Raw genomic sequence first — 27,350 nt, forward strand, 5'->3', positions numbered from 1 at the left:
ATTTTTAGAAAGTATCAACAAACGTCATGTGCTTATTTTAGGAACTGACAAGCATTCGCGTCTTGGTGATTGGTTGGCTATATTTAGATAATATTTCAATTTGTGTACTTAACAACTATCTACAGGTAAATATATATTAATGATTCAATACTTTCAACATTTAGGTGATATTGAAATATTACTAATCATATTACAATATGAAATTGAAAAATATATTTTCAAATATATTTTGCTACATTTTTACTTGTTTTGTTTAAAAATGACAAACGTTGAATGTAGATATAGACAATTAGTTGTTAAGCTAATACTTTCTTGGGAATTCCATGGTATTGCATGGCCATGCGTGCTTGAACCGGTGCTCGACGTCTGCTTGCTGTGTGTTATTAGGCCACATTTATCTTATTATCATAACGTAATGGACACATTGAAAGGTTATCGACATCCAAAGGTTATAGTCTTTCAGCTATTTTTACTCACAAAAGCGTGCATTAATCCTAATCTGCAATGGTTATATGAGAAGTGCCGTAAATGATTTGAGCTGATTCCAAGGTGGAAACAAGCCTAACACCATTATTCTTAATCAGTTACGACATAATGTATTGTGACGGGAGGCCAATGTCTTCAGGATCATATGTCTATTTGTGTATAAGAATATATGTCGTTTCAATTCTGTAAGTTGTCTGAGTTCAACAGAATGGTTACATTTTGATTAGTGGCATTAATACATTTCTTCAAAGTTTCATTGATATTTTCTTTATGTGAACTTTTCTACAGATGGATAACAACTTTAGGATAACATTCCCTATGATATGAAAGCGTTCACTGAATTTGACATTGTCAATTTCTTACTTATAATTATTCCATTATCTGTTGAACTAAGCAAAAGATCTAGTTTATTCAAAGGTCAAAATGCATATGCAATTTCTATGATTTCATCACAGGTGATTATTCAGTTAAAAAATTATGTTTTTGTATTTTCCTGTTAACTTATTTCAAAACTATAGCTTTTTGGCAATGTCAGCTGTAACAAAACAAAATATATGTGCAATGAACCCAGTTGTGAATTCAGTTTAACTATCACCATTAATACATCTGCAGTCCCACATACTGGTCAGTCTCTGACCCGGGGTACTTATCATGTTGTGTACGGGGTCAATGTCAGACCAGTGAGGATTATCCTTTGAACCCAAAGTAGTTCTATCCCTTACTCTGCAACCCGTGAAGATTATGGCTAGTATATAGCTCTTCAGCAACCCATGCTTGCCGTAAGAGGCGACTATGCTAGTCGTAAGAGGTGACTAACGGGATCAGGTGGTCATGCTCGCTGACATGGTTGATGCCTGTCATCGATTCTAATTGTGTTTATCGGTGCTCATGATGTCAATCACTGGATTGTCTTGTCCAGACTCCTCGTCATACAGCTGGAATATTGCTGAGTGTGTGTTAAACACAAAACAAACAAACTGTTCCTTGTGTGATATACAAACATTGTCTCTTTGTAATTAGGCTAATTATTAATTACAACATTGATATACATATTAAAAAATACATAAAGTGGAGTTTGAGGGTCTTGAATCAAATTTGCTCTGTCTGCCAACCGACCCAGCCAAGACCATTGTTAACCAGCTACTGTTGTGTTTCAGTTAGAGGAGGCTTTGCAGATATGTCCTGGAAATGAGGGCCAAGTAAATATCGCATTCCAAGTGTACATGGATCTATGTGAAGGTAACAAATTGAGACACTAAAGGTTGGAAATGTGCCCAGTGTTTGAAATGAAAATATTGTCAGGCTGCCATCGGGACCCACAGACTTTAAAAGCTGCAGTCACTGATTAAACTCTACAGGCCCTCATTAAGAAAACTGCAGCTTATTGTGACAAATTAATTGACACATAAATATATTGCAGACCATAAGGACCGATTCAAATTTGAGTGAGTGAGTGAGTATGGTTTTACACCGCTTTTAGCAATATTCCAGCAATATCACGGCGGGGGACACCAGAAATGGGCTTCACACATTGTACCCATGTCGGGAATCGAACGCGGGTCTTCGGCGTGACAAGCAAATGCTTTAACCACCAGGCTACCCGACCGCCCCTGATACAAATTTGAAACTACAGGCCCAACACAAGATCTACCTGCCATGGGCCTACAGGCAGGTGCTTGTTTCAAACACTGAATATGCCCTGAGTAAAAGGTTTTCATGAGATCTAAGCCATGTGTACAGTGCTTCAGATTGCCAGGGGTCCTAGTTATTGACTGACCCAAGAAATAAACATATTTCTGATCAGTGTGCATCCACTTCACATCTTGAGAAACCCAGTAATGTACATGTCAAACTATGACAGTCAAAACATAAAATGTGAACATGCATGATAATCCAAAATCACGAACGCAATGATTTCTTGAAATAACAGATCATTTTATGAAACACTGATTTTAAGGAATGTTGTGCAAACTGAGTTGGAGATGGTGGGTTAGCCTAGTGGATAAAGTGTTTGCTTGTCATGCTGAAGGCCTGGGTCCAATTCCCTAGATGGTTACAATGTGTGAAGCTCATTTCATGGTCGAGTTGATAGAGCGTCTGCTCGAAAGTGGAAGGTCTGGGGTTCAATCCCCGGTCGCGTCATACCAAAAAACGTTAAAAAATGGTACTTGTTATTATCCTGCCTGGCGCTCAGCATCAAGGGGCTAAAACAAGGACTCGTCGGCTTGTTGCCAGTATACTGTGTCTGAGTGGGGTGTTCATGTTAAACTGTGGCATGGTATATCAGTGGGCTAGCACGATAAATTTGGCATTAGTACGGACTAGTACAAGCAGCCACAAACACACACACACACACACACACATGCATGCATGACGCTTTATAATTGCAACAATCTTGAAGTTTGACGTTTATCCCCATTTTACCTCACCTCACACATTTCTGGTGTCTCCCACTGTGATATTGTACGATAGTTGCAAAAAGCGGCTTAAAACTCTACCTTCTCTCTTGCAGCTTAAAACTCTACGTTGACTGGATTGCACTTGACTATGAATTGACTCGTCTCTACTCCCAGATTGACAATTATTAACTCAGCTAGTATATGACTGAATACACAAGGTCTGTGACACTGAAACAGTCAGCATGGCCAGCAGAGGCCACATACATCAGAATTGTTTTTATATTTCCTCCACTACTGAAAAGCAGCTGGAGAAGAAATAAATTAAACATCCCGCTATTAATATATTATACAAAATAAAATGTTATACATAAATTCCATGTCTACATCACTATCAGCGATTGCAGAAACCAGCTGCAGTTTTAACTCCACGGCTGAATGACTTACGTATAAAGAAATAAATGATTTTTTATTTTATTTCGACCAACCTTGTGTTTGGAAAAGCTGGAATAAATCCGTGAAAGATAGAAGCAAAAAAGTGACGCCTAACCTGCTGAAGAATTCCCTCCATGCCTCCTTTTGGTCAAAAGTCATGTTAATTAAGAATATGTAAAGGCTATGTTAAATAAAGTCATTTATTCAAGCCCCCATCAAGATTCATGATAGAATTGGTCTTCAGCAACCCATGCTTGTCATAAGAGGCGACTATCGGGATCGGGTGGTCAGACTCCCTGACTTTGTTGATGCATGTTATTGTATTCCAATTGCGTAGATTGATTTTCATGATGTCAATCACTGGATTGTCCGGTTCAGATTCAGTTATTAACAGAACGCCCTCATATAGCGGGAATGTTGCTGAGTGTGGCGTTAAACAATAAACACTTTCTCAAATCTTGATGATTTGAAGAAAAACAATGTTGATAATACAATGGTAGATTTATTGTTTATGGCCATTTCTTAGAGTGAGTGAGTGAGTTGGGTTTAACGCCGCTTTTAACATTATTCCAGTTATATCACGGCGTGTCAGCTTATGTGGGAGGAAAGCCCGAAGTGATGCAGGTCTAAGACGTTTACCACTTTGGTGAAACCCACGAGCACGGGTATGGTGCTGACAAACCTAGAAACATAATTGGGGCGAACCGGGATTAGAACTCACAATCTTAGGTTTCTGGCGTTCCCGAGGGATGCAACTCTGCACAGCGAATCGCGGCAATACTGGGCCACCCGTGCCCCCCCGTTTCTAAGAAGTTGACGGATAGTAAACAAAGAAGTTGTTATCCATAAATTATCTTTCCTTCGTCAATGGTAGTTTCATTTTCTTTTCTCCCAGCAAAAACATGGCATCGTGTCGAACTACACCACTGTGGAGCTCTGAACATGATGTTTGTGTCAGCTCGCAGGGGTGAAGGTCAGCCGCGTGAAGTATTCCTGCCAACAGATGTCACCATGGCGATGTCACAAGAGGACATACACACTCACTTCCAGCACCTGGTCATTGGGGACAAACAAACACACAGGTATGTCAGCTACAAAGAACATGATCAATGATCAGGACATATCAAGCTTTTATAAGCCTGAGAAACTAAATTCAGAAATGAAAATTACCTTTTGACAAAGGCCCTTGTTGGACATCTTTCTGAGGCAAGGGAGTTAACTGACTATAAAAGTCAAGTTTCCACTTTAAAAGTCAGTTTACTCCCTTGTCTCGGGAATTTCATGTTGGAAGGGAAGTAAGTCTTTGAAACTTTGAAACAATTTAGGGCTGGGACGGGTAACCCGGGTACTCAGGTCGGGTGGGACCCGGGTACCTACAGGACTACCCGGACCAGTGGTTAGTCATATGATATATTGTTTAATGACAATAATAATAAAATTCCATGGTTACACTACAAATCACGAATGTTTGCATTTCTTTCTGACTATGCTCACATTCCTTCTGAATTTATAGGGGCGGTCAGATAGCCTAGTGGTTAAAGCATTCGCTCATCATGCCGAAGACCCGGGTTTGATTCCCGACATGAGTACAATGTGTGAAGCCCATTTCTGGTGTCCCCTGCCGTTATATTGCTGGAATATTGCAAAAAGCGGCGTAAAACCAAACTCACTCACTCACTCTGAATTTATATGTTTGAGAAAAGACAAAGCTTCAGTCAACTTCAGTGTATGCATGAACAGATTGTTTTATACTATATCTAAATACTTTCTGCCAAGGCTCTGGTAAAAAAATTCCCAACTGAACATTTTGTTCCCAACTTGAGATACTGTCAGGTAAATGTTCGGTATTTTGTGGCGGCGCTTCTTAAGATTACTTACAGATTGGTCCAGATGTTGGTCAGGAGATGCTTATTTGAACAGGACGTTTATGGCGAATGTGGAACAGGAATTTTGACTAGTTATTGATTTTACTGTCACGGTGGTTGCAGTGAATGAGGCAAGCATGCTGCTTCCAAACAAATAAAGACAGTATGTTGAAATGACTATGTGTAAGCCATTTACTAAGGATACATAATTAAACAATGTGATGTTTCCTCTCTAGTGCAAGATGTGAGTAAATTATCACATGCATTGTGACTAGGGCTGAAACGATTCACCGATACCTACAATATCATCGATACTTAGGTGCACATGATACTTGAATCGTCAGCGTGTGATATATATTCATGATACAATATATATAGAACAGGAACTAACAGAGTTACGTCAGAAGTAGCACAGCGCCACCTGTAAGTATGGAAGAATACGGGGTGGTCAGGTAGCCTAGTGGTTAAAGCGTTCGCTTGTCACGCCGGAGATCCGGGTTCGATTCCCGACATGGGTACAATGTGTGAGGCCCATTTCTGGTCCTCGCCGTGATATTGCTGGAATATTGCTAAAAGCGGCGTAAAACCAAACTCACTCACTCACTCACTCACTATGGAAGAATACAAGGACTTGGTGACTGAGGACACATCGACAAACCGTTACATTTAATAACCATGCCTTCTTTTTATACTGTTATTTTCTTGTTTGTTTTTGTTGTTAAAGTTTTTGACATAACAATACATTTATGAAGAAAGAGGTTTTAGAGCTGTATTTCAGTGATTTCATAATTTCTTACTATTTGATGTAGTGTATCGTGATACCAGTCGTATCGTCAGTCCGTATCGTGATACAAATTGTAACGCAAGATGCCAAGCGATACTCAGCTCTAATTGAGACATAGGTTTGGGCTTGTCAAGTTTACAGATTTTTTACAAGAGTACAGAGTAATTAATATTTTTGACAAAGAATCAATCATCATGATCATGTAGTCCGTGATGATCACCATTTTTCTCTATTCAAATTTACCAAATTTCACCCAGAATGCATATTTGTTCAAAACACTAAGTTGAACAGTCTTTTATCTGGAAAACTTGAGGAGAATTTTTTTTCACTATCCTCTTTCTACACTCCCTTTGTATCCAATGGTTGGCCCCTAACATGTATAATACACTATTTCCAGCCTCACCCTTGCAGTGTGTGACTCCGACACCAGCACCGTGTACTACAAGTTGTCCGACACACTGCTTCCACCTGCGCCGCCTGATGTGACGGAGGAGAAGAAGAGGAGGAGACAACAGTACTTCCAGCACAGGAGGCAGCACCTGCCTGCACAGGCTGAACTCTTCAGGATGGAGAGAGAAGAAAAATCAAGGGTGTCTGCCTTGGAGGGCACATGTGACTTACATGAATCATCATGACAAAATAAAGATTCTACATACATGTTTGTTCTCTTACCAAGACAAAAAGGGGCGGTCGGGTAGCCTAATGGTTAAAGCGTTCGCTCATCACGCCGAAGACCGAAGATTCCGGTTCGATTCCTGACATGGGTACAATTTGTGAAGCCCATTTCAGGTCTCCCCCCTGATTAATTATTGCAACATCATTATTATTAATTCATATCAAGGAAAATGATTTTCACAATATTTCAGTCTCCAGATAAAACACCTGTTAGCCGCCTCTTACGACAAGCATAGTCGCATAGTGGCCTTTTACGGCAAGCATGGGTTGCTGAAGGCCTTTTCTACCCTCTTCACGGTTGCAAATATATATGTTCTTGCATATGACATTGAAGGCCGGGTGTGAATTAGGCATAACACACTTGTGTATATGATCATATGAGTACTTATGAACAGAATGTGACCACACTTAATATGCATGATCTCCAGGTTAGGGTCTCAATTGCATCAACCTTTGGTTGGTCCATATGAGATCAAGGTCAATAGAGGTCACATAATGAATCATGGCTCACATTTCCGGAAGTTTTGGGTAAATTCATGAGGAATCATCTAAAATATCCTTCACTTCCTAAGTTTGCTACAAAGAATGATTTCACAAATGATTGGTAAAGATGGAAGGTCAAGGTCACAAAGTGTGAAGTACAGGTTGTAACAAGGTCATGTCAAATGTTAAGCTCTGTCATTAGCTTTGGTTGAGAAAATCAATAGATGTGACTGAGTTCAAATTGGAGCAAACTATAACAGTTACCTCTCTTTGATGGTACCGGGTGAGCAACAGTGCCTTTGGGGGATTTTGGAAACAGTTTCTCGCCCTGTACTTGAAATTATGTTTTTTCATAAGTTCATATGCAACTCTTTGTTCCCAATTATTGAATGACGGCATTAGTAGATTTCCTAAATATGTGCCAGGCAAAACAGGCGGAGGTTATCTGATGATATAATAAATAACGATTATTATTAAGCTGACACGCCGTAATGTAACTGGAATACTGTTAAAAGCGACGTGAAACCCAACTCACTCACATACACACGTGCATGGATGCCGCTATGTAAGTCCAAAAATCCCCCACCACAACATTACATCGAGAAAAGAGTTTGACGGACGGGCGTCAGTTCAGCGCCTGAGATAGCCTTCCATGATGCATGTCATCGTATTCCATCTGCGTGGATCGATGGCCAAGATGTCGATCACTTGATTGTCTGGTCCAGACTCGATCATTTACACAGACCGCCATCATAATGCTGGATTATTGCTGAGTGCGGCGTTAAACATCAAACATATTTACTTTTTGCTTGTTTGTTGTTTAACGCCGCACTCAGCAACATTCCAGCTATATGATGGCGGTCTGTAAATAATTGAGTCTAGACCAGACAATAAAGTGACTGACAACATGAACATCGAACCACGCGATGACATGCATGAACCAAGTCAGCGAGCCTGAGCACCCGATCAAACGGTCGAGTGTCTGGGCCTGGTTGCCCAAAGCGACTAAGGTATGTCACATTCTTTAACACAGACGTACGGTTACTCTTTCTACATCGACTAATTTCTAGTCTCTGAAATGAAAATATTTTACAGAAAAAAACAGTTGTTAAATTATGTCAAAAACATAATAAAAAGGAACCCAGAAACTCTCTTCGTTTTCTGAAAGTGCAGTAATCTAGACAACTATTATAGACTTGCATGGGCTGTATTGGTGTATTTGTTTCTCCCGGTCCCTAGAGGATACATTAAATAAAGGAGTCTTAACTCAAGTCTAAACTAATTTGGCAAGTTTGGATTGCCCCACCTCTGAAATTTAGCATTGTTCTGGGCCCCATTTGGATTCATTTTTTTTTATTTCGCAGGTAAATATTTTTTTACAAATATTTCTTGGACTAAATGTTAGTCTAAGGTAAAGGTAAATCAAGCAGAAATAAATACGCCACAAAACAGGTTCGCTACTGTGGGCATATCTTCAGCAAAGATGGCATCCACGTTGATCCTTCAAAAGTACATACAGACAAACAGATCACACAACATAAAGTGTCCATGACATGCGCCATTTCTTAGGTTTGGCCTCGTATTACTGTAGATTTGTAGCTAAGGTTTCTGGCATCGCCACCCCTTCTGAAATACAACCTTCTGAAAAAGACGTGTCTTTCAACAGGCATCCGAAAGCTAAAGCAAGCCCATACAACAGCCCCCATCCTTGCATATCCCGACCAAAACAAACCCTTCATCCTGACAACTGATGCATCTCAAACTGCAATGGGGTACATATTAGGCCATAACTTGTAATGATGTTGTTAATTCATGTCTTTTGACAATACAAGTATGTTCCTTGACATGGGTCCTGTTCTGGTTTTTTGGAACAACAATGTTGGTTGTCAGTTTCGGTTATTGTAATAAACTATTTTTATTTTTAATCTATGTTGTTTTTTTAACAAGTCGGGGTAAATGATGCACTATGGTCATTTCACATCACTGTCAACTGTTTCAATCATATCAGAGTCGGACAAGTGGAGTCCATAAACCTTCTCCGAGGATACAACACAGTGACTTGCATGATGTGACCTCTTGAAATGAAAGATTTGAAATGATTATTAATTAATAAGGGTTACAGACGTATTGTCTTTCGTGTGGCTTTGTTCACGAATTACTCTGTATCGAAGAGGGTTGCCATATCGCTTTCAAGACTTTTTATTGGGGCTGAGTTTGTTTGTTTTTCAAGCAGATGAGGACTGAGTTATTTATTTACACAAAAATATGAGCTGTGGGTTTTTTTCAAAATGGCCTGCCCTTAAGGGAGAACACATCACTCCCATATTGACTGAACTACACTGGCTGCCATTCCAACAAAGAGTCTGTTCACTCTGCTTTACAAGCCAATGCATTTTTGGCAGCCTGCATATCTACAGCATGTTCTATCCGATCAAAAGATCAACATCTGCACTTGGTACCACGCACCAAAACATGGCGATAGGTCATTTCAACATGCTGGCCCATAACTACTGGACAATCTACCACAAGAAATCCGAGAAGCAAAACTATGACAAACTTTAAAAATACTCTGAAGGCCTATCTCTTCAAGGGGGCCTTTGACTAGATCAATCATGGCCTCAGCTCATTTGAACAGTTATATGACGGCGGTCTGTACATAATCGAATTTGGACAGGACAATCCAGTGATTGACATCAAGAGCATCGATCCACGCAATTGGGATACGATGACATGCATCAACCATGTCAGCGAGCCTGACCATCCCATCCCGTTAGTCGCCTCTTACGACAAACATAGGTATGATTGCCTCTAACGGCAAGCATGGGTTGTTGAAGACCTATTCTAACCCGGACCTTTACGGATTTCACGTTCAGTAAATGCTATATTTAATTACATGCATATATTTCCTGTTTCTAAAATTGGACAAGGACTGATATCGAGGATTAGATACGGAAGAAAGTTGTAATATCCATATGACGTACTTTTAATCACAGGACCATGTAACTAGTACTACTACTACTACTAATAAACAAACAAAAAAACTCGCAAAATATCAAGTTATTGTGTTATCATTAGTTACATGGTCCTGTGTTTTATTGTTGTCTTTGAATTAATTTGTCATAAATATCTCGCCATTAAAGCTCACACCTAGTTTAATCCCTGATTGAATTGAAATGAGCAGCATCGCTGACAGTTTGTCAAGAACACTCCTTAGTTTTTCAACCCACTTTGGAAATGACCATAAGGGCCTATTCAGTCGTATACGATTTCGTTTCATTTTCGTGCAAACTTTCGAGAAAACTTTACCCGGAAGTCGTCCTACGATCTATATTTAGAAACGTATTGAGCAAGGACTCTTTCCAAACACGAATGAACATTTCACATCTGTTACTTGATTGATTATCGTCGATTTACAATAGGTAAGATCATGAAATGTGTATACACATCTTAATGGCCATGTGTCACACTGTAAACTAGTGGCGTTAAAACGAACGAATGGAATGAAGATGAAATGTTTGTGTGTGAAGATCCGCTCTCAGTCAAACAGAAAACAGACGAAAGGTTTGAAACAGTATTTCTAAAGTGATGGTATGACATTGAGTCACCACGGCAGTCTCGTGAGGTTTTCTGTCACAAGGACTATGGTGATGTTAAGGAGACACTCAAGAAAATGTCATGGATATTTTCTCAAGACTAGGAATCGAATCCTTTCTTAGGCTTGGTTATGGTGCAAGATTTAGATTGTAATATGTTGTCTGTGTTGTCAGGGCCCCTGTCAGAAATTGAAAGTGTTGCAATATTAACTGATACCTGTTGACTAAACGTGATCTTCAAAAATCGTTAAAAATGTGGATTTACTCAGAAATATTTGATTTGATAGTTGATAATAGAAGCCATAGACATGAGATGGCTGACCAGAGACAATAAGTTGACAGTTCTGTGTGTTTTTAAATCCTGCATGAAATTATTTCCTAGTGTGACAGCACTCCATTAGTTCATGCCCGATTCAATTCTCAAACCAAAACAATAGAGCTTTGCACAGAGAAGCCGCAACGCAAGAGCTGCGCAGAGTAAACTGGCTTCGGTCATGTTTTATGTTACACGCAAATTAAAGAGAACCAAACATTTATCAGAGCCTTGACTGTGACATAAATATGCCTTGGTCGTATGGAGCCAATCAACTCTCCTATGTAAAGTTCTTTGTTGCCAGTCTAGTACCTCTTACACTTACAATATCCATTCATCATGTTTTTTCATCAGTTTCATTTTAGACATGTCTACACATTTAGATAAAAATATGTCATGATATGTTTGACTTTCATTGAGAAAATATCTAAAACTAGAAAAACTATTTACATTTGCACATTTTGCCTCTATGTTCTGTCATTGAAGACCTACGGAGAGCTAGCGAAACAGTCATTTTGATGTGTAATGCTATATTGTCATGCACCTCACTGTCACAGTTGCTGTAGTAGTCACACCAAAGACTCAGGTTCGATTCCCGACATGGGTACAGTGTGAAGCCCATTTCTGATGTCCCCTGCCATGATATTGCAGGAATATTGCCAAGAGAGGCATACCAAGAATGGGGCATGTTTGATCAGAACAGGGTGCTGAACCCTAATGATCATGGAGGCATGTTTGAACAGAATAGGGTGCCTAACCCTAAGGATCTTAAAAACATGCCTGTTGATGAATATTGAATATTGTTATCACGGTTATCAGTGTGCAAATTAAGTCAAGGGTCCTTGCCAAAGAGGATGATCGCTGTAGCAACATGAAATAACCAATAGAGTGCCTTCAGCAGTTGTTCAGATATAGAATATATCAACAGGAGTCAATCAAAGATGAAAACGCCAAGGCTTGCTGAGAGCAGTAGGTATCATCAGTGGTGATATCTGGTGCTGAACTTGTGTCTTTCACGCTAAGCTATTGTTGAGAAGATACTAACTGGTATATCATGTATATGGGACTAGTGGAACCTGCTTGTTATTGTTTTCTGCAGACACAGTCAGCATCCAGAATGTTGATTTTCATAATATTATCATGGAATGTTCGGTGAACAAAACTGTCCAAATGGCATGCTGGTTTTCTTGGGGGAATTAGTCAGCAAAGAGCCGCAGTCACAGGAGACTAATCACAATATTATTTACAAGAACAATTAATAATGAGCAATTTACAATATCTTAGAAATATAGCTGGGGTGCCACAGAAAGTTGGTACAACCCTCTAGGCTGTGGGAGAGAGATCTGCTTGGTTAGAATGTCAAACCCTTTCTGCCTAACATTTTGCTTCAGTATATATTTAACAAAAATTAGAACAATATAAAGGAATATGATTGGTTGATACACTATGGGTTGTGCCCTATGCTAAATGAATGGCTAGACAGAGGTGAATACTTAATCCTGTTAATCCTGTTGGCACTAATCTTGTTATATTTACTGGGTGCTTGGAAAGAGATTATGGTATCACAATAGACAAGCTTTTATTGGGCAGGGTTAGAAACTAACAGCTTTTGTCCTTATAATAATAACATAGCAAAACCCTTAAAATGAGCCAATTTCTACTAGTCCTTAGGATACCTTTACTATTGGGCAGTTTGGTAAGGATTACAGGACTAGTGCCAATTTCTATTGCTGTTGGGGCTAATCCTTAATGAGTCTAAATTGAAGTAATTGCTGAATGTTATTCTAATATAGGTGATCACAGATTTACATAAATAAAATAGTTCAAGGCAATCTATAAGACTATGTAGACATATCTTTTGTCTGGGAGATGGGATCTTGATACCTTAGACTAGCATTTATCTAAAAGCTTCAAATCTATTAAACTATGTAGACATCTCTTGTCTTGAATAGTATGTCTAGGAGATGCGCTCCCATTACCTTAGGCTAACTTCTATCTAACAAGCTATAACTGAAACTACTGATATTTTATATATGCATTTTACCTGATGATAAGTAGTACTTGCTAAACTATAATTATATGAAATGATGTATAAAGTATTACTTGCTAAACTATAATTATATGAAATGATGTATAAATATTACACCATGATAACTCATAAAAGCGCTTGATGAGGATCTAATTATTATGGGAAAACTTAGTATAAATGTTATATCATGATAATATTATACAGGGAATAAGACATATGGCTTTCATCATTAAGTGTTTGTAAAGCAGGTATTGTAGTTGTAACATGGCAATATAGGCAGGCCATGACAGCCCAAATTATGAAGTGATGTTTTCTTCTGTTTCGAATTGAGAACCTGTTGATAAGAAACATTTCTAATCATTTTATCATATTGATTAATAATATTTAGGTTGACACACATTTCCATTAGTTTTGCATTATGAAACAGATTTGAATAGTGTTAACATGGTTAAGCGCTGTGGATAAATCCACAAAAAGAACTGTAAATACATTTGAGAAGAGTGCTCGGAGGTTACATACAGTACAGACTAGGGGCAGTCGGGTAGCCTGGTTAAAGCGTTCGCTTGTCACTCCGAAGACCCGGGTTTGATTCCCGACATGGGTACAATGTGTGAAGCCTATTTCTGGTGTCCCCCGCCGTGATATTGCTGTAATATTGCTAAAAGCAGTGTAAAACCATACTCACTCACTCACTACAGTACAGACTAACATTTTGTCTCAGTAATAAAGTTACCTCATTTAAAAACACGTATATATCTACTAAACAAACACGAAAATCCAAATGGATACCAGAACAATGCTTGGAGCTGAAGCAATCTAGACTACCCAAATCATTCTAGACTTGAGTTGTAGAGGTGTAATGATATGGTCTGGTCATGATACAATACATGTCCTGATACTATGAGTGTGATGCGATTCACATCACGATACAGGTGAATTACAACCCAGAAACATTTGTTATTGAATTTCAGAAATCAAAAATGGGATATTGTAGATTGGTAGAGGGCACTTTGAATGTTATGCTATTTATGTCCAGCCATGAAATACTAGAGACTCTGGGTAAGCTGGTGGTTGAACAGTTCCGTTATTATTCACAAGTTTTTACCACGTTTACACCAATATTACTTGTAATGTATCGTGATACATGGGTTGTAAGTCGATGTATTGTATCGTGGGTCTGGTATCGCGATACAATACTGTATCACCATATCATTACACATTACACCACTATTGAGTTGGGACCGCCTCCGTGGTCTAGTGGTAGAGCGTTATATAAGTGCAATAATCTTGGACGTTAAACCCCATCTCACCTCATCTCACTATTGAGTTGGATTTCTTTTTTAATTATTGTCTGTGGGAGAGGGACTGGTTACAGTAGGCAGAAGCTGTGGATGATCACTGATGAGAAATGGTCATTTGATATTTTGAAATGTATGTACACCTCTAAGAACTGTCAGGCCTTCCATGTCTGCTACACTGTGAACAAGATGACTTAAAGTTGATCATGTTGATGTTTATTCCTGTTTTCAGGTCAGAGTGAGCCTGCTTCAATGGCTAATGATCTTCCGATCGTGTCAGTCTGCATCGTCACAGACATTGCCAAATGTCCGGGAAATCATTCTGTTGTAAGTGGAAACTTGTGTCTTCTTAATGTTGTAGTGCATCACTCATCTTCCTGAGGCAAGGGCATTAACTGACTGCAATAGTCCAGTTTCCACCCTTGCTGAACTAGGCTGGGATTCCGGAGTTACATTTTGGCTGGACTAATGAGTCTATGCATAGCCCAATCAAAATCGTGTAACGAACCTGATATCTGGTTCATAAACAACATGAATTTCAACGTGCAGATTTTGTTTGACTGCAGGATGTGCTTGGCATGCTTACCATCAACTGGACGTCGACACATATTTTGCAAATCTGTTCATGTTTCTATTCAAGGTGCTCAAGTGAATTGATGCACTTTGCAGGGTAAGACCGGTTTTATTACAATATAGATCTTGATTGTGATCAGATCCTTTTGACTGGGCGCCACCATTTTGTTTGAAGCAAATGCAAGTGATAAGAGAGGTGGAATCTGATTGCATGCAGAAGAACATGTGTTTAAACATGTTGAACACAGCCTGACATGAATGGGTGTGAGAGTATTTCTTGCTGACATGGTTGATGCATGTCATCATCCCAATTGCATGGATCGATGCTCATGATGTCAATCACTGGATTGCCTGGTCCAGATTATTTACAGACTGCCATCATATAGCTGGAATAGTGTGGCGTTAAACAACAAACAAACAAACAAATCCTTGTGTCTTGTCAGATTGAGAAAACCTTCAATGGAGCGGAGGAGGCAGACCTGTGGAAGGATGGAATATTCGGCCGTCGAGTCACCAGATACTTGTGTGTGGAGAAGACAGTCCCTGCAGAGGTGATGAATACATCAAGTAGCAGTCTTAGAAATTCCATGTTTTTTTAAGACTTACCGTAGGACTTGTGTAAATTTTGTTCACTCATCCCCAGTTTATGGCTCGTCCTGCTTGAATGTTTACATTTTCTAGCTGTTTTATTCAGTTCAAATTTGTAAAATTGGAAAAATAACAAAATTGGAGCATTGAGAACTCAAGTGCTACTAGTCCATGACGACTACTGTCATTGGATTCTTACATGTCCTCTGCACAATTTAGTTGTCTAAGGCTAGTGGAATGGCATGAATTTGGAGAGCTTTATCAGGACTTATCAGGATGGCATAATGATGATGATGAATGAGTAGACTAAGTGAAATATTTATGTGAACTTATGTCTTCGCATGTTGTCCATATTATTTGGGGCGGTGGGCATGGTGGGGTAGCCTTGTGGTTAAAGCTTTTGCTCGTCATGCTGAAGGCATGGGTAAGCTGGTAAACAGTGTCTCACAGTACCTATTTCAACCATTTTGAAAAAAATAGTTTTTGCCAATAGTGTGTACATGTTTATATATATTAGGGTGGAATTAAATTTGTCCTTAACGTTAATATTAGTTTCAAATGATTTCATGTACAAAGTCACATTTAAAATGTTGAATACCTCGTCTTGTTTTCCAGTTGCCTTTGTTTCATTTTACCATTTGGTCCTTCGGACGAGGAATTAAAGTGATGTATTTGTTTTTTTGTGCCTTGCAGAATCAGGATGTTCTAGTTGATGTTGTGATAATAAATGAGAAGGACCCAGTACCACCTGGCTTCACTGTTCTGGACTTCACACAGGATACACGTAAGTTGCTATGGTGACATGATGCTCGTCAGTTTTTTAAGTACAGTAAACTATGGTTACAACAAACTCAACGGTAGTTTGTTATAACCCCAGTTTGTTATAAGCATATAAACAGTACATATACAGCAAATGGCTGGGACCAAAAAATAAGTCTGTTATATCTTGGTCAGTTCGTTATAAACATGTTTGTTATGAAGGTAGTTTACTGTATGTTGAGTTGAAGGGAATATAGAGATCTGGGGATAGGTAACTTGGTTTGACAATGTACTGTATCCTTAGAATAAACATGGTAAATGACTCAAGTTTTCATGTATTGTATTACAAACTTAAATCATCTTAAATATATACTACTCAAAAGTAGTGGAAGGCTGTGTGTTGCAATACCCACCATCCAAACAGAGTAACTATCGCCATATGAGTGAGTGAGTTGGGTTAAACGCCACTTTTAACAGTATTCCAGTTATGACGCGGCGTTTCAGCTTAATGTGGGAGGAAAGCCCGAAGTGATGCAGGTCTCAGAACCCACAAACATAGGTTTCTGGCGTGCCCAAGGGACGCAACTCTGCACAGCGAATCGCAGCGCCTTGGACGACTGGGCCACCCGTGCCCCCATCGCCATAGGAGAAAATCAAGTGTCCTTCAACTTCTTTTGAGTCGTGTAGTGTATTGTGACAAAAAGTATCATTGTGTCTTTGGCAACTGACACTGTTGGCAAGGACAGTAAATACTATTTCTATGTGTAAATGTTTGTGTTTCAGGAGAAAAAGCGCTGAAGAAGAGATTGTTATGTATCCGGTTGATGAACCAAACACTGACCAATGATGCTATCACAGAGCTCATTCTGATGTCAAAAGGGACGCGGAAGCCACCAAATGGCTACACATTTGTTGGGTAAGAAGGTGGTTGTTGTGTTTGGGGTGAAACGGAAACAGCTTAAAATATTTGTTGCTGTCATGTAGTACTAGAAAAAGATATTCTTAAAAGCATTGTGATTTATCAGCGCCTCTGTAACCTAGTGGGACATTCACTGGGCTACAGATACGAAGGTTGCGTATTTGATCCTCGAGAATATAAAGAAAACATTTGTCATTTGTTCTTACATTTAGGACAAAATATGAGCAGAAGTTGTATTAATAAAATCCCTGGGATATTATATAAAATATCCAGGAAATTATAACATATTATGCAGCGAATATGCCTGGGATATCATATAAAATCCCGGGGCTATTTACAACGCCCCTTTTTATGAGATTTAACCCGATTGGAGAACAATAGGATGATGTTACTTGAGGTTTAGACCCGTGAAGATTCGGGGTAGATTAGGTCATCAGGAACCCATGCTTGCCATAAAAGGCGTTAAACAACAATAAACAATCAACACTGGAGGTTTATAAAAAGATTTATCCTATAATGAACTTTTGAACTGGTCCCCAAGGATGCCATTGTTTTGAATTGTGTCCATGTTTCAGAGAGCTGAACCACTTGTCCATGTGCTTCAAGATGGGGAAGGTGACAAAGACAGAGGCAAGCCACCTGTCCAGCCAGCTCCCCTACCCCATGCCACACACTGGAGGGGGGGCGGGGACCATCAGTCTGTGAGTCTCACTCCATGTAGATCAGGATGGCTATTGTTAACCCACATTATGTAAAATATTGAAAATGATATAACAAAACTATGTTAAAGAATTGCTTGGGATTTCTTAGACTAACATCTAGACTCTGAAATGAAAATATTTTAGAGGCTCTTCATTTTCAGAAACTGAAACTGCAGTAATCTAGACTTGCCAACTATTATAGACTTGCATGGGCTGTATTTGGATATATTTGTTCAGGATCTGCAAAACAGACTGGGTGTTTCTTTAAATGACAAGTTACAGAGTTATCTCCCTTCCACTTGCGTTGTTTTACTTCACTTCTTTTGGTACAGAAATTAGTCAACATTAAAAAAACAACTTTCTCTTTATTTATTTTTAATTCCATCTCAATGTTTGGTTGTAAGAACTGTACTGATAAGAACAGCACCTTTCTGTTGGCTGATGCGTTAAGGTCATGAAGGAGAGTACCCTGTTAATTAACAAGGCTGCATGCGTTAATCCTTAACCATGACAGCATAAACTTCTAGGATATCTGATTTATACTTATTTTTTACTTTGTCTCCTGCCATTCTGTGCAGCCTATAACTCCATGATAATCCTGGTTAGAATAGGTCTTCAGCAACCAATGTTTGTCGTAAGAGGCAACTAACAGGATTGGGTGCTCAGGCTCGCCGACTTGGTTGATGCATGTCATCATATCCCAAATGCGTAGATCAACGCTCATGATGTCAATCACTGGAATTTCTGGTCCAGACTTGATTATTTACGGGATGCCATCATGTTGCTGGAATATAGAGTTGGGTAACAAACAAACAGACAGCTGTAAAGGTTTACTTTGTTTCTGAGTGTTAGACAGCTGATATGTAGTGTTTGTTGTTTCCAGGACCCCACTAGGGACGTCGCTGCCGTATGAGATGAACCCTGGTGGCCAGCCGGCTGTGAACGGACACAAGCAGGGCACCCTCACCACTCAACTCTCACTTACTCACATCAACCGTAAGTCAATCCATTCCTGAAACCATTACTGAAGGGACCCGTGGAGATCAGGGTCAGAATAGGTCATCAGGTATCCATGCTTGCAGTAAAAGACGACTATGCTTGTCGTAAGAGGCGACTAATGGGATCGGGTGATAAGACTCGCTGACTTGGTTGATGAATAACCTTGTATCCCAATTGCCTGGATCGATAATCATGATGTCTATCACTGGATTGTCTTGTTCAGACTCGATTATTTACAGACCACCGTCATATTTCTGGAATATTTCTGAGTGTGGCGTTAAAAACAAATAAACAAACATTACTGAAGGTGGGTCAGTGGGTTAGCCTTGTGGTTAAATGTTAGCTTGTCAGGCTAATGACCCAGGTCAAATCTCCCACATTGGGATTCCTTTGAACACTTTACATCTGTTACATCATAGCCGGAAATTCCTGTTTTGGCTGACCATCAATAAAGTCTTAGACTTTCATCAGATGTCCTCTTCATTGCCAACCTATCTAATAGTTGTGAGGAAAACCCATTACTATTGTTAGATAATTCCTGGGATCTGGCTTCAAGTATCCCTAGATAGTTGACAGCAGTGACGACAGACAGAAGAAAACAGATGTCTATTGCCTGATATTTTGTTCTTGATCTTCTACATCATATTTTATAGTGTGATGGTCAGCCAAAACAAGAATTTATGGCAATGATGTAATGGAGGTAGTTTCTTAGAATAGAAGATATCTGTTGTCCCCTGTATTGCTTAACTATAGCAGGCAGTAGTGTACAACTTGGCTCACTCACTGTAACTGAGAGTCCACATGGCTCACAACTAGATAACGGGCACAGGTGGCCCAGTCGTCTAAGGGGCTGCAATTCACTGTGCAGAGTTGCCTCCCTTGGGCATGCCAGAAACTTATATGATTGTGGGTTCGAATCCCGGTTGGCTCTGATTAGTTTTCTGGGTTTGTCAGAACCATCCCTGTGCTCATGGGTTTCACAGACGTGGTAAACATCTAAGCCTTGCATTGCTTTCCTCCCACTTCAAGCTGACATGCCGTGGTATAACTGAAATACTGTTCGAAGCAACTCACTCACTCACTCACAAGTAGATAGCACAGCTAGGTCCCTGCATGTTTTTTTATTGTGTAATTTTCTCTTTCAGCTTTGAATGGTGTGCCCTGGCAACTCAACTCCCGGTTGAAGACAAATGATGTATGTATTTAAAACCTGTAAAACTTTAAGAGATTTTCTTTATGCAGCTGTCATTGAGCATGTGGATGTATTTGATGCCCGGTGTAGGCTGGAGGTTTCATATATTAAGATGCCAGCAAATCGAATTTGGCAGCCATTATATATTTTGGATTAGTAGTGTAAAACGATGTTCACTCAAGAAGATGGTCTTAATTTGTTATTAATCTCTTTTGCAGATTACTATTCCGGAGATCAGATACAAGTCCATGATGGATGTTGAAAATGAGGTATGAGAATTCCTGACTGAATGAGACTCCCATACAAAGAATTTACTGAATGAGACTCGTAGTCCTATACAAAGACTTGACTGAATGAGACTCCTATACAAAGACTTGACTGAATGAGACTCCTATATAAAGAGTTGACTGAATGAGACTCCTATATAAAGAGTTGACTGAATGAGACTCCTATATAAAAAGTTGACTGAATGAGACTCCTATATAAAAAGTTGACTGAATGAGACTCCTATACAAAGACTTGACTAAATGAGACTCCTATATAAAGAGTTGACTGAATGAGACTCCTATATAAAGAGTTGACTGAATGAGACTCCTATATAAAGAGTTGACTAAATGAGACTCCTCTATAAAGAGTTGACTGAATGAGACTCCTATATAAGGAGTTGACTGAATGAGACTCCTATATAAAGAGTTGACTGAATGAGACTCCTATATAAAGAGTTGACTAAATGAGACTCCTATATAATGAGTTGACTAAATGAGACTCCTATATTAAGAGCTGACTGGGTGAGACTCCTATACAAAGAGTTGACTGAATGAGACTTCTTTATAAAGAGTTGACTGAATGAGACTTCTATATAAAGAGTTGACTGAATGAGACTCCTATATAAAGAGTTGACTGAATGAGACTTCTATATAAAGAGTTGACTGAATGAGACTTCTATATAATGAGTTGACAAAATGAGACTCCTATATTAAGAGTTGACTGAATGAGACTCCTATATTAAGAGTTGACTGAATGAGACTCCTATATTAAGAGTTGACTAAATGAGACTCCTATATAAAGAGTTGACTAAATGAGACTCCTATTTTAAGAGTTGACTGAATGAGACTCCTATATAAAGAGTTGACTGAATGAGACTTCTATATAAAGAGTTGACTGAATGAGACTTCTATATAATGAGTTGACTAAATGAGACTCCTATATAAAGAGTTGACTGAATGAGACTCCTATATAAAGAGTTGACTAAATGAGACTCCTATATAAAGAGTTTACTGAATGAGACTTCTATATAAAGAGTTGACTGAATGAGACTCCTATATAAAGAGTTGACTGAATGAGACTTCTATTTAAAGAGTTGACTAAATGAGACTCCTATATAAAGAGTTGACTGAATGAGACTCCTATACAAAGAGTTGACTGAATGAGACTTCTTTATAAAGAGTTGACTGAATGAGACTCCTATATAAAGAGTTGACTAAATGAGACTCCTATATTAAGAGTTGACTGAATGAGACTCCTATATTAAGAGTTGACTGAATGAGACTCCTATATTAAGAGTTGACTAAATGAGACTCCTATATAAAGAGTTGACTAAATGAGACTCCTATTTTAAGAGTTGACTGAATGAGACTCCTATATTAAGAGTTGACTGAATGAGACTCCTATATTAAGAGTTGACTGAATGAGACTTCCATATAAAGAGTTGACTGAATGAGACTCCTATACAAAGAGTTGACTGGGTGAGACTCTTGTAGCCACAATGGCTATCATACTGTCACACTTAGTAATGATGCTCATGCTGTCAACCACTGGTCAACCAGATCCAGACTCCATTTTTCACAAACTCATTTGATATAGCTGGAATAGTGCTAATTGGCATTAAATAACACTTCCTGAGTCCCAAGACCAGAACAATCTATTGCCTCCATGTTGATACCATCCCTCCTCTCTCCTCTACAGTACCAGTATGACTTCCGAGTGGAGCGGACGGCGATGCAGGCAGCCGGGGGAAGCTGAAACCAGCACAAACTGGAATGAACTTGAAGCAACCAATTTCAGTTTTACATATTTCTTAGTACTTCCTTCCCTCTATGCTTGGCCCTCCAATGCTTTGTCCAGCATGTTTTTGCTGTAACCATGGTAACGAACCATTGAAGCGTTGCTTAAACATTTCACAGAGCTGTTTCTTTGTTAAGGTTGGTTCTTTATCGGACAAACTGGTGTTAGATTTGTTTTAAAATATCAGGTCAAACAAAAAATAGTGCAATCAAGCTGCAAACATTTAAAGTAGATCAATGTTACAAAAAGGAAAACAGAAAGTAAACAAATATGTTCCAGTTACTGATACAGCTAAACTTTGGAAGGAAAGAAACATTTTTATATAAAATGTCACCCTTGATCATGTTGATTTGTGTTGATTTTAAATGTATTCACACAACTTTCTAGTTTTTTAATTTCCTCCATGATGAATTCATGGTTTAATATTGATATTGCAAATGTGATATTTACCTGCGAGGGACAATATAACGGTGACCTGCGCCGGCACATGAGAGCCACAGCACAAAGCAGTCCGATGGTGGTACGGAGACATTGTGGTCTGTCAAGAGTGTTTCCCATCGGGGAAAACAACCTGAACAAAACCAGGGTAGCTAAAGTGTATGGTCGGAGTGTAGCAATGTTGTATCTATCTCAGTTGGATGCAAATGTTTCTTTGAACAAACGTGTACTTTAGCGTGTCGTCACATACAACTGGTGTAACAGAATGGTCAGCACTGGGACACACTGTTTTATTACTTTATAGATTTGTTTGTGAAAAATCCTGGGAAAAATTGGAATTTCCGTGTTATCTGAATACATTGTATGTTGCGTGTCTTGATGCACTTGATGATTGACTTTCTGTATGCACAGTATTGAACGTGATTCACACATCAGTTTGCTTAGGGGAATAAGAAAATGTAGTGCTTTTCAGAAAGAAAATCCACTTTATATATTTTCAGGGCTTGTGGATCTGTAAATCAATAAACTGAGAAATATCACGCTAAATATGCTCGCATACAGCAGCAGAAGGTAATGGGTACATCTAACGAGAAGTCGGGGAGAAAATGAGTTCAGGTCAAAGAGGAAATACTCTTGGAGAAAAGCTTGTTAGTATGGTATGACACTCTATTATCGCTGGCTCCATATTATTGTGGTATCGGTAAATCTTGAAATCCACACCCCCTGTCAACTGTTTACCTATGCACATCTAAGCATGATATTTTATTGCTTGATCGAATACAGGACTCGTTGCGGTATGTCATGGCTACTCGTAAGTATACACGTTAACTTTTTTATGATTGTTTCTGAAATGATTTTGAAGTGGAATTACCCCTACTTCCATTCGTAATTGATTAGAAAAGAACCCATTTGTTTGGATGAAGTTCTTTGACCCAACCTAGGTCGTATGTATACTAATTATGCATAATCCAAAACAGGAAGTGATGTAAACTCATATTCCACATGTATCATAACAGAAAATAGCCATACTGCAGTAATGCAGAGTTGCCTTCCCTTGAGTCGCTTATGACAGGTACTTTGTTTACCGACCTCGGTAAAGAAAATCAGCATCGATCAATATGTCATGAAAGTTGAACAAAGAACAAGAAACATTTATGACATATTTAATAGGTCAGTAAGTGTTTGCCATTCTGATCCATTATATATAAACTACCGCGATAATATGATGTACCATGGTACACTACCCAGATCATTTTAATGTTGTGTAGTTCATCTTAATATGCATCTTCCCTAGGCAAGAGAGTTAACTGACTTTAAAAGTCCAGTTTCCACCCTTGCCGAACTTGGCTGGAATTCCTGGGCTCGATCGTAGCGCCACCACTGGTTATTACGAGTTATGTCCCTTCTAAGCCTGTCCTATGGACCAATCAGATTCCATCACTTGCATTTGTTTCAAACAAAACGGTGGCGCCCAGTCAAGACGATCTGATCGATAATCAAGATCTATATTTTGATAAAAGGTGTTTTACATCGCGAGGTGCATCAAATCACGCAAGCACCTTGATTAAAAACATGAAAAGGTTTGGAAAATATCTGTTGACAACGACCTGGCGGTGCAAATGCTTTGCAAATCCTGTTTACTCGTTAGTCCAGTCAAAATAGAACTCCATAATACCAGCCTATTTTGGCAAGGGTTGAAACTGGACTTTTATAGTTAGTTAACTCTCTTGCCTCGGGAAGATGCTTAATATGTATATACTCTTTGTTCATTTTAATTCTTCAATGGGATTGGGATGATACACAAAGTCAAGACCAGTATGTTTCATGGTACAGAGAGAGTGTCACAAGTTGACGAGGATGTTGAGAATACCGGGTTCATGCTGTAATGCATTTACTGTGCACACTAAAAACTACTGTACAGGCTAAAAAATGAATAGTCTTGGTTCTCAGGCACCGCCCGCATCATCGTAAAGCTCACCACACGTTTCGTTTTTATTTCCATTTTTTTAAAGAAACAAAAAAATCCTTAAATATTCCAAGTCCAATGGTAGTCAAATACTGTAGTCCAGTATTTTACTCATCGACGAATACATTTATGTTGGGAGGCCCTTTTCCAGGTTGATTGTACATAACTGTTTATTTGGTTACACAACTGTTTATTTGGTTAAATACTAGTTTGAACAACCCCAAAAAGAACACCATATTATACCGTAAACTACGTTTATAACAAATGGGTTTATAACAAATGGACGGATATAACAAACTGACTTTTTTTGTCCCGGCATTTTGCTGTATATTTTCTGTATACATGCTTATTACGAACTACGGTTATAATGAACTAGAATTAGATCTCCCTTTGAGTTTGTTATGACCGTAGTTTACTGTATTTTCAAAAGGCATTCCTAAAAACCAAATTATAAATTTTTTTTAGCCTAACAAAGTAATCGTTACAGAGCTGTCATTTTCTGTTGGTATTTCAGCCTGTGATAACTTTGTGTGCAACTTAATATGTCATGTTACATTGTTGTATCAGTGAGTCGTCCCATCCCTTCTCCCTATTTTATCTTTGTTTATTTTATGTTACACTGCCTTTACAAACAAACCACATTTTGGTAACTATGCTTTTTTAGACTCACTTGGATGAATATGAAATATTCCTGTATTGATATTATATGGAAATTCATTAAGTTTATGTAATAATTCCTTTAATGTCAATTTGGGGGCTTTTCTGGCCGTCATCTCAGGCGCCACAATTCACTGTGCAGAGTTGTGTCCCTTGGCTACGCCAGAAACCTATGATTGTGGGTTTGAATCCTGGTTTTCCCCGATTATGTTTCACGGTTTGTCAGCAATATATCTGTGCTCGTTGGTTTCACCGAAGTGGTAAATGTCTGAGACCTGCATCACTTCGGTCATCGCCACAATAAGCTGACACACCGCGATAAAACTCGAATATTGTTATAAGCGGCGCTAAACCCCACTCACTCACTTTAATGTCTATTTGTAAAGCAAATGAATAAAATAAAATAAAGTGAACCAAAAATTAGTTTTGATAGGTCACAATTATCTTCCAATATGTTTGCGAAATATATAAACTGAATGTATCTTTGAAACAGTTTCAGAGTGAGTTGCAGTATTAGATCTGTAACTCTTTTGGTCCAGATAGCACAGCGGGTAAAGTGTTTGCGGCCGGCTGAAGATCAGGACCCTATTCCACGGAGCTATCTTAGCGCTATGATGATCTTAAGCCTATGTGATCGTATGGGACTTACGATCACCTTAGCGCTAAGATCACGTTGTGGAAAGGATCCCTCAGTTCTATTCCAACATAGGAACAATGTGAAGCGTATTCTTCATGCCATCACTGTGAAAAGGAATTTTGTTTGAAGTTCTTTGACTAACATCTTGCTGCTAGATCACATTCTATCGGGAATAATACTGTATTAGTAAGTCTGGAGACTTTCAACCCCTTGTTCGGTGTTGATCATATTGATCATGTTGGTCATGTTGGTCATGTTGGCCATGTTGATGTTGCTTTTCGCTGTTGTGATATATGCCGGCAGTGTGGCTGAAAATGTTGAGTTAGCTATGGTAGTGGGTTCGAATCTTGGTTTGTCCTGATTAGGTTTCAAGGTTTGTCAGCACCATACCCAGACTCATGGGTTTCACCAAAGTGGTAACGTCTAAGACCTGCATCACATTTGGCTTTCTTCCCACATGAAGCTGACTTGTTTGATATAACTGATCAAAGCGGCAGTAAACCCAACTCACTCACTCACTGTTGCAAATGTCCACCATCTATGTTATCCTAATAGATTTGATTCTGTATGTGTTTTGATGTTTAACCTATTAAATGATTGCTCTTCCTTGTACATTATTATACCACGTCGTATGAGTAGAGCAATGTCCAATGTGATAACAGTGATGAAATAAACCTGGGAGTGATGTAGATATTATCTGTAACCATGGTAACATATAAGTCAATCTGTAAAGCTGTATATATACATACCCGGTATGTGTTAATAACCAGTCCATATGAACTGGTTTTTGTGTTGAATATACCAGTGACCTTATTATTCTGTATCAAGGTTAAATTTGAGGATTACCGTATTCGACGTAATAAGTGCCCAGGGCGCTCTCAAAATTAGAAACCGGGGGCTCTTATTAGAATATTATTTTGGTGGAAAAAACAGATTTGAAAGATAAATTTCGTGGTGACAGACTGAAATGTTTATATACGACAGATATATTTTTTCAGAATTTAATTGCCCATAATTAAATATAACACACGAGTGCGTATTATGAGCGAATAAATAAGTCTTGTGTACATTGATCAATCGGAAGGGATGCTAATTGGGATTGTTCACTAGCCAATATATGAGCAATTATCGCCGTGGACGCTGATTAGAGCGGGGCGCTTATAACGTCGAATACGGTATGTCAATATCTCTGTGTAATTTTGATGGAGTAGTTTGGTAATAGTTGCCACTCAGTGTAGAGAAGTGTACGCAGATGTGTCATGGTCTTGTGGTTTCCTTATATGTCCATGTAGGTTTATGCTTATTGTTTCATTGCTTTACTTTGTTGTGTTGTTCACGATCGAACAATTTGGTTATCTGCCATGTCTATTTCCACGTGAATCGAATCATTTTGTTGTTTTATGGTATGATGAAAAGATAAACTACTCAATAGATGTTAAAAGTCCACAATATTTTCATATGACTATAGTTAATCACATGACAGATAAACTTTAGTCGTAT

The 27,350-nt window shown here is 38.8% G+C and overlaps 2 protein-coding genes across 3 annotated transcripts; both read left to right on the forward strand.

Moving 5' to 3' along the window:
* The first annotated feature begins 359 nt into the window (after positions 1-359).
* On the forward strand, positions 360-6,612 carry LOC139459061 (tRNA-splicing endonuclease subunit Sen15-like). Its single transcript, XM_071240504.1, has 4 exons — positions 360-448; positions 1,644-1,725; positions 4,213-4,399; positions 6,364-6,612. The coding sequence occupies exons 1-4, from the start codon at positions 416-418 to the stop codon at positions 6,599-6,601; spliced, it is 540 nt and encodes a 179-aa protein (XP_071096605.1). The 5' UTR covers positions 360-415; the 3' UTR covers positions 6,602-6,612.
* Positions 6,613-10,460: 3,848 nt separating this feature from the next.
* Positions 10,461-26,863, forward strand: LOC139459765 (multivesicular body subunit 12B-like). 2 transcript variants are annotated; one of them, XM_071241427.1, is made up of 10 exons: positions 10,461-10,543; positions 14,590-14,684; positions 15,374-15,481; positions 16,212-16,302; positions 17,061-17,193; positions 17,772-17,897; positions 18,781-18,893; positions 20,042-20,091; positions 20,307-20,357; positions 22,054-26,863. In XM_071241427.1, the coding sequence occupies exons 2-10, from the start codon at positions 14,610-14,612 to the stop codon at positions 22,108-22,110; spliced, it is 804 nt and encodes a 267-aa protein (XP_071097528.1). In that variant the 5' UTR covers positions 10,461-10,543; positions 14,590-14,609; the 3' UTR covers positions 22,111-26,863. The 2 variants fall into 2 exon arrangements, with proteins under 2 accessions (XP_071097528.1, XP_071097527.1); XM_071241426.1 differs by lacking the exon at positions 10,461-10,543 and adding an exon at positions 10,572-10,685.
* Positions 26,864-27,350: the final 487 nt, after the last annotated feature.

This window comes from Haliotis cracherodii, unplaced genomic scaffold, assembly GCF_022045235.1.
Source record: "Haliotis cracherodii isolate W230 unplaced genomic scaffold, xgHalCrac1.p SCAF_13, whole genome shotgun sequence".
Taxonomy (NCBI): domain Eukaryota; kingdom Metazoa; phylum Mollusca; class Gastropoda; order Lepetellida; family Haliotidae; genus Haliotis; species Haliotis cracherodii.

What these genes read in the sequence shown, in the direction of transcription:
- LOC139459061 (XM_071240504.1), top strand. Translation starts at nt 416, where the DNA reads ATGGACACATTGAAAGGTTATCGACATCCAAAG. An exon ending in AAGGTTATCGACATCCAAAG is followed by an intron (nt 449 to 1,643) that starts GTTATAGTCTTT and finishes GTTGTGTTTCAG; the next exon opens with TTAGAGGAGGCTTTGCAGAT. An exon ending in GTACATGGATCTATGTGAAG is followed by an intron (nt 1,726 to 4,212) that starts GTAACAAATTGA and finishes CTTTTCTCCCAG; the next exon opens with CAAAAACATGGCATCGTGTC.
- LOC139459765 (XM_071241426.1), top strand. Translation starts at nt 10,625, where the DNA reads ATGAAGATGAAATGTTTGTGTGTGAAGATCCGCTCTCAGTCAAACAGA. An exon ending in AAACAGAAAACAGACGAAAG is followed by an intron (nt 10,686 to 14,589) that starts GTTTGAAACAGT and finishes TCCTGTTTTCAG; the next exon opens with GTCAGAGTGAGCCTGCTTCA. An exon ending in AATGGCTACACATTTGTTGG is followed by an intron (nt 17,194 to 17,771) that starts GTAAGAAGGTGG and finishes TCCATGTTTCAG; the next exon opens with AGAGCTGAACCACTTGTCCA.